General features: G+C 49.0%; 2 protein-coding genes across 2 annotated transcripts; one reads left to right on the top strand and one right to left on the bottom strand.

Moving 5' to 3' along the window:
* Positions 1-2,319: 2,319 nt before the first annotated feature.
* Positions 2,320-9,425, top strand: micu2 (mitochondrial calcium uptake 2). Its single transcript, XM_023962216.1, has 12 exons — positions 2,320-2,575; positions 3,646-3,775; positions 5,823-5,854; positions 5,931-6,006; positions 6,084-6,131; positions 6,207-6,289; positions 6,867-6,914; positions 6,993-7,090; positions 8,053-8,224; positions 8,318-8,426; positions 8,527-8,684; positions 9,160-9,425. The coding sequence occupies exons 1-12, from the start codon at positions 2,384-2,386 to the stop codon at positions 9,259-9,261; spliced, it is 1,248 nt and encodes a 415-aa protein (XP_023817984.1). The 5' UTR covers positions 2,320-2,383; the 3' UTR covers positions 9,262-9,425.
* LOC101155950 (interferon regulatory factor 2-binding protein 1-like) lies at positions 9,415-14,539 on the bottom strand. The gene is made up of 3 exons (XM_004076076.4): positions 13,972-14,539; positions 10,876-12,876; positions 9,415-10,039 (listed from the first exon to the last, which is right to left on the bottom strand). The coding sequence occupies exon 2, from the start codon at positions 12,680-12,682 to the stop codon at positions 10,901-10,903; it is 1,782 nt and encodes a 593-aa protein (XP_004076124.2). The 5' UTR covers positions 12,683-12,876; positions 13,972-14,539; the 3' UTR covers positions 9,415-10,039; positions 10,876-10,900.
* Between the last annotated feature and the right edge of the window lie 97 nt (positions 14,540-14,636).

The raw sequence follows: 14,636 nt of genomic DNA, 5'->3' as shown, positions 1-14,636 counted from the left end.
CATTGAAGAAAAAAGGTTCAGTGTACTGTCTAGTGGGTCTAGATCAGTGTTTTTCAACCAGTGTGCCGCGGCACACTAGTGTGCCGTGGGAGATGGTCAAGTGTGCCGTGGGAAATTGCCCTCATTAACTGATCTAAAAGCAATTATTACCATCTCCAGGAAATCAGCTCTTTGTTCATCCAAACAGGCCCTGATAAAACACTGAGAAGTAAAGAATATGAAATATCAAAATTATTTTTTCTTTGTGTTTATATGATTCTATTAAAGACATTTTGATAAGAATAACGGGATACCGCGATTTAGCTGCAGCTATAACTGTGTAAGGAAAAGTCCCGCCCCTTTAACTGTCTCCACCAATCATTCTTGAAGGCTTAATCACATGTCATCAGTCTGACCAATCAGAAGTGTTTAAAGTATTCACTTCCTTGTTTCGATTTAGCGCAAAAAAGTCTCTCTGTTCTAACAAAAATACCAGCTAAAGCTCGTCTTTAGCGGTGTAGCTTTCCACAGAATCTGGTATCAGACTGGAACACGTGAACAAAACCATGAAGCTCAAAGACGCTGGTCTTTTTGCGGTCGGCGGATTACGGGCACTACATCTCCCATGATGCAGTAAAGTGACTGTCTTAGCGCACAATGAGTCTCTCCTCTTAACGTCTTAAAACAACGAACACACATCAAACAGTTTTTGAATCTTTTGACTTAATTTTTAATACATCTTTTAGAAAAAACAGCTGCAGCTTCCAGCGTTTTCTGCAACAATTATCACAAAAATGCATGTGAGATTGCAGAGCGGCTGTAGATCAATACAGACTGAGCTTTTTCTTTTTTTTTATTTATCTATTTTTTTGGATGCTGGTGTGCCGCGGGATTTTTGTCAAGGTTAAAGTGTGCCGTGGCTCAAAAAAGGTTGAAAAACACTGGTCTAGATGACCCAACTCCCAATGTTAATGTTAATTGGTTAAGGTCGCGCAAATGTGAGTGAAGGAAAAGGGGAGAGGTGACGGGTGCAGGCAGCAAGATGAGCATGGACAACAGCCGCGATTGTGCAATACCTGGATCATTGCCGGCCTTTAGATGATTCAGCTATTGCTAATGTCATTCTTTATGAACTAGATATTTTGATGACGTGTCTTTGTTTTCCATTTACATGTATTTTTTACTTCTGCCTGGGGTTTATTTGGTGTCAGTATTTGACATAAAGACAGCAGGAAATGCAGGAAAACAGCAGCACTTTATGAGATCATAAACAAATAATAGATCATTTGTTTATGAATGGATTGAGGTTTTTTGGAGCATTTTTACTGTTGGTGCTGCACAAAATTAGGAAAATGCCAAATTCTTCTGAAGTAATCCCAGTGATGAGTTCTGTTATTTAGTTTTTAATGTTTTATAAGACCTAAAAATGATATTCACGATAACAGAATTAAAAAAAAAATCCAATCCCTGATCCGTTTCACAAAGACACACACACACCAAGCAGGAATGAACTTAATGCTAAAAATGATGCCAGGACTTCAGCTCTAGAAAAAATGACAAAAGAGCAAAGAAAACAGAGCATTTGATTTATTTTTTGTAATTATTAAAATTTCCAGACTTTGTTTGTTTTTTCTGCAGAATGTTCATATTTGTATAATATTGACAGGATATATTTTTATGGAGAGAAAAATATGCGTAATTTAAGGTTTAACTTGATTTATTCTGGATTAATATTCCTGTTTTTATTCATATTTATTATCAAAACGTTCAGTTTTAAAGGTTTGACAGTTTAGCTTTACTGTGTTCAATAATTGTTTATCTTGTTCGGTCCGCAACCTAAAGCATGTTTTGGATTTAAGCCCCCTGTGCGACTGAGTTTGACCCCCCTGTAACAGAGCCTAGAAAATTCATCCATTTTTTGTGTAAAATGGGCAAAGGAAAATAGGGGTCACAAAAGTTAAATTGGGTTAGGTGGGGGGTGGGGACGCTAGGGGAGTGGGTTAGTGTAGAACCGCCACTGACTTTGATTCAATCCTACCTGCTGACTGTTTAACAAACATCTGTAGTTCCAGCGCACGCGCATAAGAAAGGTCGAAGCAGAAACGTTTTCTGGGAACATTTGTCATTTACTGAAAATAGGATGTAATAGAGACCCCAAAAAAGTTATCACGTGCAGGCGGCCACGCGCGCACAAGTGAACAGGCGTTAATCCTCTGGGCAGAGGGACCGGCTCACATAAACCGCCATCAGAGGATAAGGAGGACCCAGACGGACCCTTGCGGGGCGAGAGGGGGCGGGAGGAGGAGGAGCTCGGTGTGCTCGCGCAGGCCCTGGGGGCGGGGCCTGCAGTCGCAGAACCACGGAACTACGGAAGCCGCACAGTTCTAGCCGTAGCTTCCTGAAAATGTCCTCCTGGAGAAGGTTGGCTGCTGCGCTCAGGAGCGCTGTTGGGGGGACCCGGGCCCTGAGGGCGGCCGCCCTGCGCAGAGCCGTAGCTCCCGCCGTAGTGGGTTCCGTCCTCGGAACCGGCCTCGTCTGTTATCACCGCTGTCGGGTTTTGGAGAGACCGTCTACCGTTTACGCTGCGGAGGAGCAGGTGAGTTCACCTGGAGGTGTGGAGGAGCCCTGCCCGGCTCTCTGTCATACTTACGCACACTGACATCCGCCACGCGTTTGTAACCACGCTTAACTTGTGGGAGCAGAGTTACTTCTGCGCATGCGCAAAAGTGCTACCTGTCAGTCCACGACAGAAAAAAACAAACTTGCATCCTCAGATCCTCCATCTGACCATCCCGCCCAAGGAAAGGGTTGAATGACCTCACTTCCTGCTGTCATTGCGCAAAGGCAGAACTCCACAGAGAAGCTTCTGTGTTTATGAAACCCAGATGAAGGACTCCCTCTGTTGGTGTTGACAGAGGGGATGTCTGTGGGATCCATGGTTGATGCTCTTCTCAGGATAAGGTCCACCTGCTTCTCTGAGGATGTCAGTAGGTGTTTGATACTCTGCAGAGAACCTACAGGTTAAAGGGCCTATATCATGCTAAATGAGACTTTTAAGCATAGATAATGTTCATTCATCACTGAAAACAACCCCAAAGTGGTATTTTGATCCATTCATTTCTGATTATTCCTCTAAAAAAAACCTGCTCTCTGAACACCAGCCGCTTCCAACCCACAAAACAAGCGGGGTCTCATGATCTGACGTCGAGCGGTGACAACAGCCCCGTTCAGGGCACATACAGGCCACGCCTCTGTCATTCTGCCCCAGGACAGCTGATCAGTAGTTACCATCACCAAGTATGAATGAATAATGGACACATTGGAAGAACTTTGAACGTCTGGAAAAGCGTAGATAAATCTAATCCATTATAAATATTATTATATTATCATAAACATGGGTTTTTTTTAACGTAAACGGCTTAAGAATAGCATGGTATAGGCCCTTTAAAGACAATGTGCAATCGGAGAAGTCGCCTTCATCTCTGCAGAGTTCACCTTCCACATGGATGCACCTCAAAATCTGGTGAGGATTCTTCTCAGAGGAGGCTGTTGGTTGTGTTGTCAGAGCCTCATCCAGATGTTCACAGAGCTGTGTGCTTTCTCTCATCACTCGTGAGCTGGATTGAAGCTGGACCTTCTCCTGTTAAGTCTCCTCTCTCACGACAGGAAGCTCCAGCTCCTCAGATGTCCCCCAGAAAGATGCGCTTCATCCAGTTCGCCTCGGTGGTGTATGAGCAGGAGCCCTACATGACCCCCAGAGACTTCCTGTTCTCCGTCATGCTGGAGAAAGTGGACCGTGAGTACCCCCAGAGGGTCCACCTGTTCCTGCACGCTGCGTGAAGACGAGCCCACAGCGTGGCGAAGGCGTGTGTACCTGCTGTCAGTGAGCTGGCAGCTTCCAGCAGAGAATCGCTGTTCTGCAGCTTCTGCAGCTCATCAGTCCTCCTAACTTTAAACAAATAATAATTATAATACATTTTATTCATATAGTGCCTTTCTTGACACTCAAGGTCACCTCACAGTACATAAGATAAATAAAACACTCAACAAAAACACAAATAAGTCAACAGTTAAAATTGTTTAAATGTCACAAACTGAATGCATGATGAAAAAGGTGAGTTTTGAGATGTTTGGAGAACTAAAAAAGGGGTCCATATTTTGTAGATCAGAGGGGAGGGGGTTCCAGAGTTGGAAATGAGACGTGATCTGGGAGCAGCCAGTCAAAGGGAGGAAGAGGATCTGAGGGAGCGAGTGGGAGGAGCAACAGTCAGGACCTCTGACAGATATGAGGATTGTGGAAGTGAACCTTGACATCACTTTCTGATGACCAATGAAGCTGCTTTCAGACGGTGTGATGTGGTGAATGGAGGGGGTTTGGGTTGCCATTCAAGCAGCTGATCTTTGAACCAGTTGAAGCTTACAGAGGGTTTTTGGAGAAGGTCCAGAAAGAAGGGAGTCACAGTAGTCGATACGGGAGGAGATGAGACTGTGGACCAGGACAGCTGTGGAGTGAGGAGTGAGAGATGGACGGAGACGTCAAATGTTACGCAGATGGAAGTAAGCGGAGCGAGGGAGGTTGTTGATGGGGGCAGAGAAGGAGAGAGGGCTGTCAAGGATGTTAACTTGAGGGGAAGGAAATATGGAGGAATTGTCAAAGGAGAGAGAAATTACAGAGTTTACTAAGGGTGGATTTAGTGCCAACTATAAGAAGTTCAGTCTTATCGCAATTAAATTTAAGAAGGTTTGCGGTGAATCAGGACTTGACTTTGAGAAGACAATTGGAGAGGGAAGAAGGTGGAAAAGTGGAGCCAGGTTTGGAGGAGCTGTAGACGGTGGTAGTACGCATAGCGGTGAAAACGGATGTTATGTTTCCGAATGTGACAGAGGGGGAGAAGGAAGATGGGGAGCAGGGGCCCCAGGACAGAGCCCTGGGGCACACCTGTGGTGATGGGAGCCACGGGAGAGAGAATGATTTTAAGCGGGTGCGACCTGAGAGATAGGAATGGAATCAGCTGAGGGGAAGGTTGGTGATGCCAATGTTGGAAAGTCTGTCCAGAAGGACGGGGTGGGAGACGGTGTCAGATCTAGCGGGAGGAGGGTGGAAATGGAACCGGTTGTTAGTGATCTTAAGGGGCTGTTTCTGGGCTGTGGAGGGGACGGAAACCAGACTGGAGCTGTTCATATAGATTGTTAGTGGAGAGATGAGCAGCTACGGTTTTTCACAATTTTTTTAAATGAATGTTTGATATTTGGGGGAAGTTGTTGAGGTTGGAGGGGTCTGAACCAGGTGTTTTAAGTCTGGGGTGACTACTGGTGAGTTCAGGGCAGTGGGAACTGTTCCAGTCTTGAGGGAGGCGTGAATGATGCTGTGATCAGTGGGGACAGAGGAGGGACAGGAGCCTCGACCAAAGCAGTGGGTGTTGGATCAAGCTGGCAGGAAGAAGGATTGGATGTTTGGATGGGTTCACTCATTTGATCTGCAAACTCCAGCCCCCCATTGTCCTGCCTTTGTGAGCACAGAGCAGCCATGGTTAGCCTTCACAACTAGATATGGTAAAGATAAAGAGACCCAGCTTGGGTTGTTGCAGCGTTTGCATACAGGCTCAATACAAACACACAAACAGTGGGTGACAGTCAGAAAAAACAGTCGGTTTGCATAACAGCTCTAGAAAAACAGACATCATCAACAATAGGACGAACCAGAGACGTGCAGATCCACCAACACTTCCTGCTTTTGTGTGGAATACTGTCCTTCTGTCTGCGTGCACGAGGCCGCTGCAGCGGATTCAGCTGCGTGCACATTTGTTCCGTCTTCTTGACGCTGATGTCTGCTCTGCTTGCAGGGAAGCTGCAGAAGAGGGTGCTGACCGCGCAGGTGCGTGCCCACCCCCTGGTGCAAATCCTCCATGCAGCTCCTCAGTCTGGGCTGACGTGAAGTTTGATGTTTGCAGGAGGTGAACAGCATGCTGCGCACCGCCTCAGCAGCCGGAGCCGGCACTGATCTGTTCAGAACCTGGGGCGATAACGGTCAGGTCCCTTCGGTTTCTGCGTGTGTGGAGGCAGACTTGTGTGCTCAGACTCTGGCTTTCCTTTGGATCTTGCAGGTCTGATTTCCTACACAGAGTACCTGTTCCTGCTGACCATCCTGACCAGTAAGTGACGCGGCTCCAGCAGCTTCAGTGATCCTTTGGGGATTCCAGATTCCTGAACGATCTTTGCCATTGCAGAGCCCAGGACGGGATTCCGTATTGCCTTCCAGATGCTGGATGTGGACGGAAACGAGCAGGTGGACAAGAAGGAGTTCCTGAAGGTGGGTGGGGGCTTGTTGCTGTGGATCAGATCAGATGATGGAAGATGTTTGTTAAACTGTTGCTGCCTTTAATGCTGTCGTGATGCGGCTGAAGGCGCCACAGCGGTGAGTATGAGGCGGCGCCGCGCATCAGGTGAGGAGAAGCTGCCATGTTCTGTGACTTTGTTTGCCCCTTCTGCCCCTCGGGCTGCACCAAGGCCCCTGACAGTTTAGTGCTGGAGACTGCATGTTTTTGCTTTTTTATTTGATGATCATTTTCGGTTGTGGCTTCGTGCACGATCAGTGAAGGAGGCCGTGCACGGATTTGGCTCAGACCGCTCTGATCCTCCTGAAACTGTTCTGACAGACAAACCAGAAACAAATGTCGTCTGTAGTGGAGTTTTGCACTGAGGTGGGGGCACAGATGGAGGTCTGGTTGTTATGTTTTTCAGTAAAGTTGCTGAAGTCTGCCTGATCCAGAGGGTTGCTGCATGTGTTCTTCCCTGCTCCAGGATGGGGGGGGGGGGGGGGGGGTTCTCTTATACATGAACTCTGGACGCTGTTTTAAAAGTAAAACATTTCTGTATTTGTGCCGAAGCTGAAGACGATTATTGGCAGCAGCAAAGCCAGAGTTGCCACTGCAAAGGTGAGTCTTCCCTTTTTTCTAAAAGACCCCCCCCCTCCTCCTGTGCGGGTGAAAGATAATGTCTGCCATGTTGTGCAGACAGCAGCAGAGAACAGCGAGGCTGTGAGCACATCCCTGCAGGCCTACTTCTTTGGGAAGAGAGGGGAAAACAAACTCAAGTATCAGGAGTTTCTCAGGTGAGTGAGTTAGCATCACAGTCACCAGATGGGGGGGTGTCAGCTGGAACCCCACCCACAGCCTCACTCTTTGAAGGGGGCTCCTCTGTTAACCTTTTTGGGTGGAGGGACATGCGTTTTAACACGATCAGCAATGGAACTAGAGCCAGGTGCAGTTCAGTCAGTCACCACTGGGGGCGTCTTGATGACTCAGTGATTGACAGGTGTGGTCATGTGACCCATGTGTTAGGAAGAAGCTAAAACAAAGACATTTTTCAGCTTCCATGCATCACCATCACAAAGGCGTCACAAACCCACATGAAAATGGGTGGAGCAGACTCACCCGTCAGAAGTTTGCTACTGACATAATAGGGCTGATGATTGACAATCACCTGTCAAACCACCACAAATCCAATGGAGCTCAGTTAAAACCTCAAAGGTCCAATTAACCCTTTACCACCCTTTAGCTTCAGTGGTTCCTTTCTTTAGACCACCGGAACTTTTTAGCTGTTTACGCAGTTAATATAATCCCAGCAGATCCTGACGCAGAGAAGAGCCGCCCGGCGCCGTGATGCCACACTGGACAGTCAGGAGGTGTGGCAACACGCCCGGCGCCGTGATGCCACACTGGACAGTCAGGAGGTGTTGCATATTTGTGTAAAGCTGGAATGAAAAACCACTTTTCTCTGCGTCAGAATCAGCTGATTCACGTCGATTGCGTGAAGTCCAAAAGTCACAGTATGTCAAAGAGCGCTTGTCATTTCTGTGTGACAGGTTTACATTATATTAAGGTCCATGAAACCTCCCACTTTACCGTTGTCATGGAGATGACATGTAACCAATGAGGGGATAAAATGTGATTGGAACCAGACTGTATGTTGATTCCTGATGTAAAGCTAGGTTGTTGTTCCCGGCAGTGAATAGAGCTCCATCAGACTGGGTCTGGTTAAACCCAAACTAACCAGGTGATCTGTCCTGAGAAGGTTCATGGAGGACCTGCAGGCCGAGGTCCAGGAGATGGAGTTCCTGCAGTTCTCCAAGGGCATGGACACCATGAGAAGAGAGGACTTTGCAGAGTGGCTGCTCCACTACACCAACGAAGAAGACAATGAGATCTACTGGGAAAATATGAGGAAAAGAATCCCTGCTGGTCAGGTACAAGGCCCCCCCTCCCCATAAACTCACCTTTTCTGCATGTGTAAAGTGCCAACCCCCCCTCCGTGACGCCCTCTGAACCTTCTCTCCCAGAGCATCACCTTCGATGAGTTCAAAGCCTTCTGCCTGTTCAGCAACAACCTGGAGGATTTTGTCTTCTCCATGAAGATGGTCACCGGGGCCAACCGTCCTGTGGGCATGGGTAACCCCCCCCCCCCCCCCCCCCCCCCCCGCTGCAGAAGCCAGGGTGTTTTTTCTCCCCTCATCAGGAGGTTAACTCCAGTTTCCTGTCTGAACCGCAGCTCAGTTTCGGCGGGCCGTGAAGATCGCCACGGGCCACGAGCTGTCAGACAGCGTGCTGGACACCGTCTTCAAACTGTTCGACATGGACGGAGACGACTGCCTGAGCCACAAGGAGTTCATGGCGGTGATGACGGACAGAGTGCTGCGGGGCCTGAAGGTGAGCGCCCCCTGCTGGGCCCAACACCCCACACACACTCAGCTGCAGTCTGAAATGAGTCACATTCCTGTCGGGTGAGATTTGTCAAAGCCTGTGTGAACACGCAGCAGCTTCACACACCCAGCAAAGAGGCTCTGCTGGGACACGCCTTTCTGGGGGGGTTGTAAAGGTTTTGTGTGCGTCTTTAGGCTTCTTGCACAGCAGAAACCGTTTGAGTCTTTGTGTCTGACTTTCAGTGGAAGGAAGTTTTGATCTTAAAGCCAGCTCAGAAAATGAAAATGACTTTCAGCATCATTTCTTTCACTCAGTATACTTGAAGTTATTTAGGAAATTCTGTAAAGAAAGATCGTTTTGGCTCTGTTCCTGTTAACTCTGCATTGTTTTTTGGAGAGCACGTGTTTAAAAACAGGCTGAACTTTCTGCTGCAGCAGCTGACCAGCGACTCACACTCTGACTTCCTGTCTGCTGCCTTCAGGTGCAGCCGCAGAGCGGGGTTTCCGGCTACTGGAAGTGTGTGAAGCGGGAGACCCTGACGGGAGCCAAAGAGGCGCTGGGAGACGGCTGGTGTCCCATCTGACCCCTCCCCACACACTAACATGTCTATATGTATAATCACACATTTAAGAGGTTTATGCAGCCAATGCTATTTGTGGGCGGGGCTTGTGTGCACATGCAGATGCGTGGCGCAGCGGTTGGGTTGTCTAAATAAAGTTTTGAAGGAGGCGGTGCATTCACAGCAGAGCCAGGCTTCTGTCCTTTATTGTAGATAGGATCCTGTCAGATCAGCGAGTGGGTTCACCGTTCTGATGCTAACGGACGTACAACACAGATTCAAGACGAGTTCAGCGCCGTGAGGTCAACTAATCAGCGTCTGATGCCAAGGTTACCAGTGAATGTAGCAAACACAGCATGAAGCCATCTTTGGTCTTCTATAAACAAATACAAAACAATTTGTATCAAAAATAGAAATTACAAAGCCATATTGAAAGTAAATTCACATTTTGACAAACACTGAAAATCTTGACAGTTTTTTTTTGTTTTCGTTTCCTTGGCATCTGTTTGAGCGCTGGTTCTTTTTAAATGGTCATTGTTCTGAGGAGAACACAATTCAATGTTTAGAGCAAGAACAGAACAGGAAAACAGATTGTCAAACAAACACGTGTGCTTTCAATCCTGGACAAAGATGGGGATCTGCTGGAAGCTGGGCCGGGCCGGACCCGCCCCAGACGGGCCGTTCTGTAGTAACTGGTTTGGTGTCGTCGTCCTCCGGGGTTCAGCGTTAGCCGTGATCGTGATCATGTGCACACGTGGGATGCTCCGGATCAAAGGGAAGTGCTTTCAGAGTGACCCCTCCACTGTGGATGACAGAGAGGGACCATTAGGGAGGGGGGGCGCTCTAACCCTGAGGGACCGACTTAAATTCAACGTCTGCTCCAAGCTACAAAAACCTGCTTACAAATTAATCCTGCAGTTTAGCAGGACAAAACACGGGGGGGATCTACACATGGTGAAGACACCCCCCCCCCCCCCCCCCCATCTGAACATGGTGTCAGCCTGGGATTACAGCAGAACCAGGAACATCCCTGATCATCAGGTTCTAGAGGCGACTGTAGTCCAGAAGGAAGCTTCCAACATCCTCTGTTTTGTACAAACCTCATGGATTTGTTAGCTTCACAGACACTAAAGGATTCCCTTTTAGGGTGTGCGTTTGTGGGGGGGTGGACTTACTAGCTCGTTCTAGAAACGCATTGTGATCCACGCTTGGGTTGAACGGCGCTGTGGCCGGCTTGCATTGTGGTCTAGAGCCCGGTTCAGTGGACTGAACGTACCTGAGCACGAGTCTCTAGACATCGCCAAGTAGGCTGGTGGAAAATATAGATGACACTTTTGCTTTCATTGGATTATTTCTTTTTAATGTCCACAAACGTTCTTGGTGGACTGTAAGCCAATAAAAAGACACATCCTGCCAACTGGAGGAGGAAACCCTGATAACGGCGCTCAGGCCCAGATCGCCATCGACCTCGTAGTCGCTGGACATGTGGCTCCAGTAGAGGTCAGTACCGATGGACTAGTGAGAGAAAACCTTTGAATCTACAACACACCGTCTGCTACAAAGAAACGTTTACTGTTGCTGGTGTTGTAAATAATTTTGGTTTTAGCCATGGTTCTTATAACAACGCTGCTTTCTTACCATTCATAACAGCAGGGCGGAGACATCAAGGATCGCTCTCCTTCTTCACCGTCACGTCTCCTTCTCCAGCCAAGATGGTGGAGATCTCCCCCTGCATGAAGGCCCAAGGCACGGTGGAGCCCGCCAGGGGGCAGCGCTCTCCGCTGGGGCAGTACACCTCCCCGCCTTGACCCTGGCTGCGGATGAACCCTCGGGTGCAGGGGAAGCAGAACTTGTGGTGTGGGACAGAGGGACACTGGACAAAGTGGGTGTCCTCCAGGCGCTCCCTGCAGAGGGTGCAGCACAGCAGCACCCCTTGTGCACCGCTTACGGGCTCCCCGGTGGCAGAATTGCTGCTGGGTCCCACCGCACTCAGGCCCTGGCCCATGGCGGCCTGGGAGACGGAGGTGGAGGCAGTTGATGGACTGCTGCTGGTGGAGCGGCCGGCAGCTGAGGTGTGAGCCGTGGACATGCTGCTGCCATCTCTGGCCATCTGACTGGAGCTCAGGCTGTCTGCCACCCCCATCAGAGCTGAAATGGGGGAGGGCTGGCTGTGGTGACGTTGCGGGCCCTCTTGCGGGGCCCCCATGCCTTGTAGAGGGTCAACGGCTGTGTATCCAGTTCGAGGCCAGGGCTCCCTTCCTGAGTGATCAGCTCTTCCGTCACTCTCTCCATTTTCCGAGCCTGGGGAGGCCTTCCGGCGCCGGGCTGTGCCCTTTGCTGGACCAGGGCGCCCAGCTGCTGCTAAAGGGAGCATTGCATCTGGCTGTGGCAGAACCTCAGGGATGGGGGGCTCTTTAAACATCCGCACGCCATCATTCAGCAGCTCCGACAGCCCGCGCCAGTCCCCCGAGCCCTGCCTCTTCTCATACTCCACGTAGCGCAGCCCAGAGTTCACCGCTTTGCCAGCATCTTTGGCCGAATCACGGAACATCTGCCGGACCAGGTCTGGAATTCCCAAAAAGATGATGCCCTGGCTGACGGGATACTCCACAAACACCTTCAACTCCACCTCTGGAGTGGTGGTGGCATCGAAGGCCAGAACTCGGCCCACTAGACCGTGGTCTTTCCTGAAGCGCACGTTGAAGGGGATGCAGCTGCTCAGGGCCACAAGCACGTCCCGCACTCCTTTGGGCCGGTTCGGCCAGCCCTCTATCCGGCTGCGGGCCACCTCGTTCAGTTCAGCCACCAGCTCGCTGCTCCGCCACACCGCTGGATCGATGCCCACGAGAGCAGAGGTGCTGGCCCCCACACCCAGAGACACAGCCTGTCTTCTTCCAGCATCACCCATCAGGGGGCCAGCTGACACCGCTAAAGGTGTGGCCCCAGCCCTGGAGCCTGGCAGGGGGGCGAGGATTCCGTGAGGGGAGGCAACCAGCCCCTGGGTTATTAAGGCGTGAGAGATGGTGCTGTGGAGGCCGGACACTGCCCCGCTCACAGCCCGGCGGGTGTTCGGGCTCTGGCGGCTCCCCTCCGACAAGGCCACGTCCTCAGCTCTGTGCAGACCGTTAGGAAGACGAGAGGACCCCCCATAATCCCCCCGGGCCCTGTCTGCGCGCTCCCCGTGCTGCCGCCCCGCCTCCGCGGGCCCCGCAGAGCCGGGCTTGCTCTGCGGCGGCCCCGGGGACCGGCCGTCCAGCACCCCGTGCGTGCTCTTCAGCTGCCTGGCCGTCTCGATGAGCAGCTCTATCCGGTCCGCTCCGTCGTAGTTGACGCAGCCGCGGCACACCGCCTCGCTGAACTCCCACAGCATGGCCCACGGCATCTTGGGCAGATCGCAGAGGTAGCACCACTGCCGTCGGGACGAAGACTGCGAGGCGGAGGACATGTTGTTTACAGGCCTCAACCAAACTTTCTTCGGAAGCCTTCGCGCTGCGGTCGGTGTTTTGAACGTTTCCGGGCCGCTTCCGCTCTCAGCACATGCCGCGGACCGTCCGACCAAAGGCCCGCCGACTCCAACCGGCAGTTCTCAGCACAATGTTGAAGAATTCGGGTTTTCTGTCTCGGTTCGTTCGCCTCGCTCTGTGTGGAAGGAAGTAAAATGTTATAAGACACCGGAAACACCTACGTGAGTCCTCCACAAAGCCTTATGGGAAATGCAGTTCGGGTGGAGACCCCTGTTTCAAACAGTGAAAAAACTCTGTTCGAATATAAACACTATTTATAAAAAAAGGCAATCAACTGCTGCTTCCGAGTTTTTCATTTGAAAATATAAAATAATAGTGTCATAAAATATTATTTAAATAAAAAATGGAACATTTAAATGAAAACCTTTGCATTTGGAACATAATATGAATCCTACATTGGCCTTTAGAACAGACCCTAAACTAAATCATTACAAAGACAGAAATTGTAATATTGTTCTTCTACACACAGAGGTTTAGGGTTGTAAATATCTGCGGATGTCCTAACAGCAAAAGATATAAAACTTGTTTTTAATGTGAGGTTTAACCCATCTTATACCATGGTCCGGGTAAATACTGTAATCAATTCTTTCAAAAAGTTTGATGCGGAAGCAGCTTCCTCAGCAAAAAATAAGATGAAAGCACTAACAATTGATTTAATATTAATTTATTTTGAACGTGACCATGGTATAAGCATCAGCCAGACTATTTAACCAAAGGTTTTCGTTCATCCATCCAAATGATCAGAATCAGGTGTCCTAATCACTTGGCCTGACCACAGAATCGGCACTCATGCACGCAGACTGTTTTTACAAGCATTTGTGAAAGAATAGACTGCTCTCAGGAGTTTAGTGAATTCCAGCGTGGAACTGTCAAGTATTTCTTGGAGTCAAGACGATCTAGGAAACTACTGGTGGACTTTGTTTAGCTTCATCATCTAGACAAAGACAAGCGGGTCTGAACTGATGCTTTGGATCACTTCACATGTTGTTCAGCATGAGCCTTCTACCACTGGTTAGTCCTTAAACACCAGTCAGGTGCAGGCTCTGTAGCGGTTACCATGACAACGTGTCACTTCATGTGAAAAAAATGTATTCTTAAAGCTTTCCCAGCGGCCTTTAAATTATGATTATGCCATTTTTAGGTAAGATCCAAAATCCTGTTTTCTAGGACGTAGCTCCTGCAGAGCAGCAGCAGTTCATTAAAAACATACCGTTTGACTTTGTAGAAGCAACCGTACCACCACTTCGCATCAAATGGTTCACACCTGTTCATCAGCCTTTAATTCCTGAGAAATGGACATCATGTTAGCATTTGACCTTACTTGGACATTTGTAGTACCTACTTGGGAGAATATTGCAAGTGATGTTTGCGATATTTATTCTGACTTTTCAGCATTTGTTTGATTAAAAACCGGAATTTATTGCAGGAATACGATCACTGGTGTGACAGGTTGTCCTTAACAGAGAATACTGCAACTCTACTGCTGACAGAAAGAACAGAATGAAATCAGTGAAACTGCATCCATGAAGCAGATGCCGGTTATTTTGTACTTCAGCATCACATAAGTTTGTGATGAAGAGGTTACAGGGTGCAGAGATGAAGAAAGTGAAGGAAGGGTTCAGGTGTGTGACAAGTGTCAGCAAGAATGAAAAGAAAGATGTAGGAGAGGTCAAAAGGTCCCAACTCTATAGGACTATGGGCTGTATCCTCTGGTAAATGTCATTTGGCCTCTTTCCATGAATCCTGGACAAAAAAAAAGAAACCAGCTTCTCTATTAAAGTCAGAGTTTACGCGACTGTGATGCTCTCAGGGTTCAAACTTCTGGTTTTGGCTGAAAGTCCTTTCCATGAGCTGGTTTCTCCCCAACACGTCGTC

Source organism: Oryzias latipes, chromosome 14 (assembly GCF_002234675.1).
Source record: "Oryzias latipes chromosome 14, ASM223467v1".
Lineage (NCBI taxonomy): Eukaryota > Metazoa > Chordata > Actinopteri > Beloniformes > Adrianichthyidae > Oryzias > Oryzias latipes.
The sequence above is the reverse complement of the archived record's forward strand: the minus strand, read 5'-3'. Positions and strand labels throughout refer to the sequence as shown.

Excerpts from the sequence above, each read along its gene's own strand:
- micu2 (XM_023962216.1), top strand. The coding sequence starts at position 2,384 with ATGTCCTCCTGGAGAAGGTTGGCTGCTGCGCTCAGGAGCGCTGTTGGG. Across the intron at positions 6,915-6,992 it reads CCAGAGTTGCCACTGCAAAG|ACAGCAGCAGAGAACAGCGA; the intron begins GTGAGTCTTCCC and ends CATGTTGTGCAG. Across the intron at positions 8,427-8,526 it reads CAACCGTCCTGTGGGCATGG|CTCAGTTTCGGCGGGCCGTG; the intron begins GTAACCCCCCCC and ends TCTGAACCGCAG.
- LOC101155950 (XM_004076076.4), bottom strand. The coding sequence starts at position 12,682 with ATGTCCTCCGCCTCGCAGTCTTCGTCCCGACGGCAGTGGTGCTACCTC.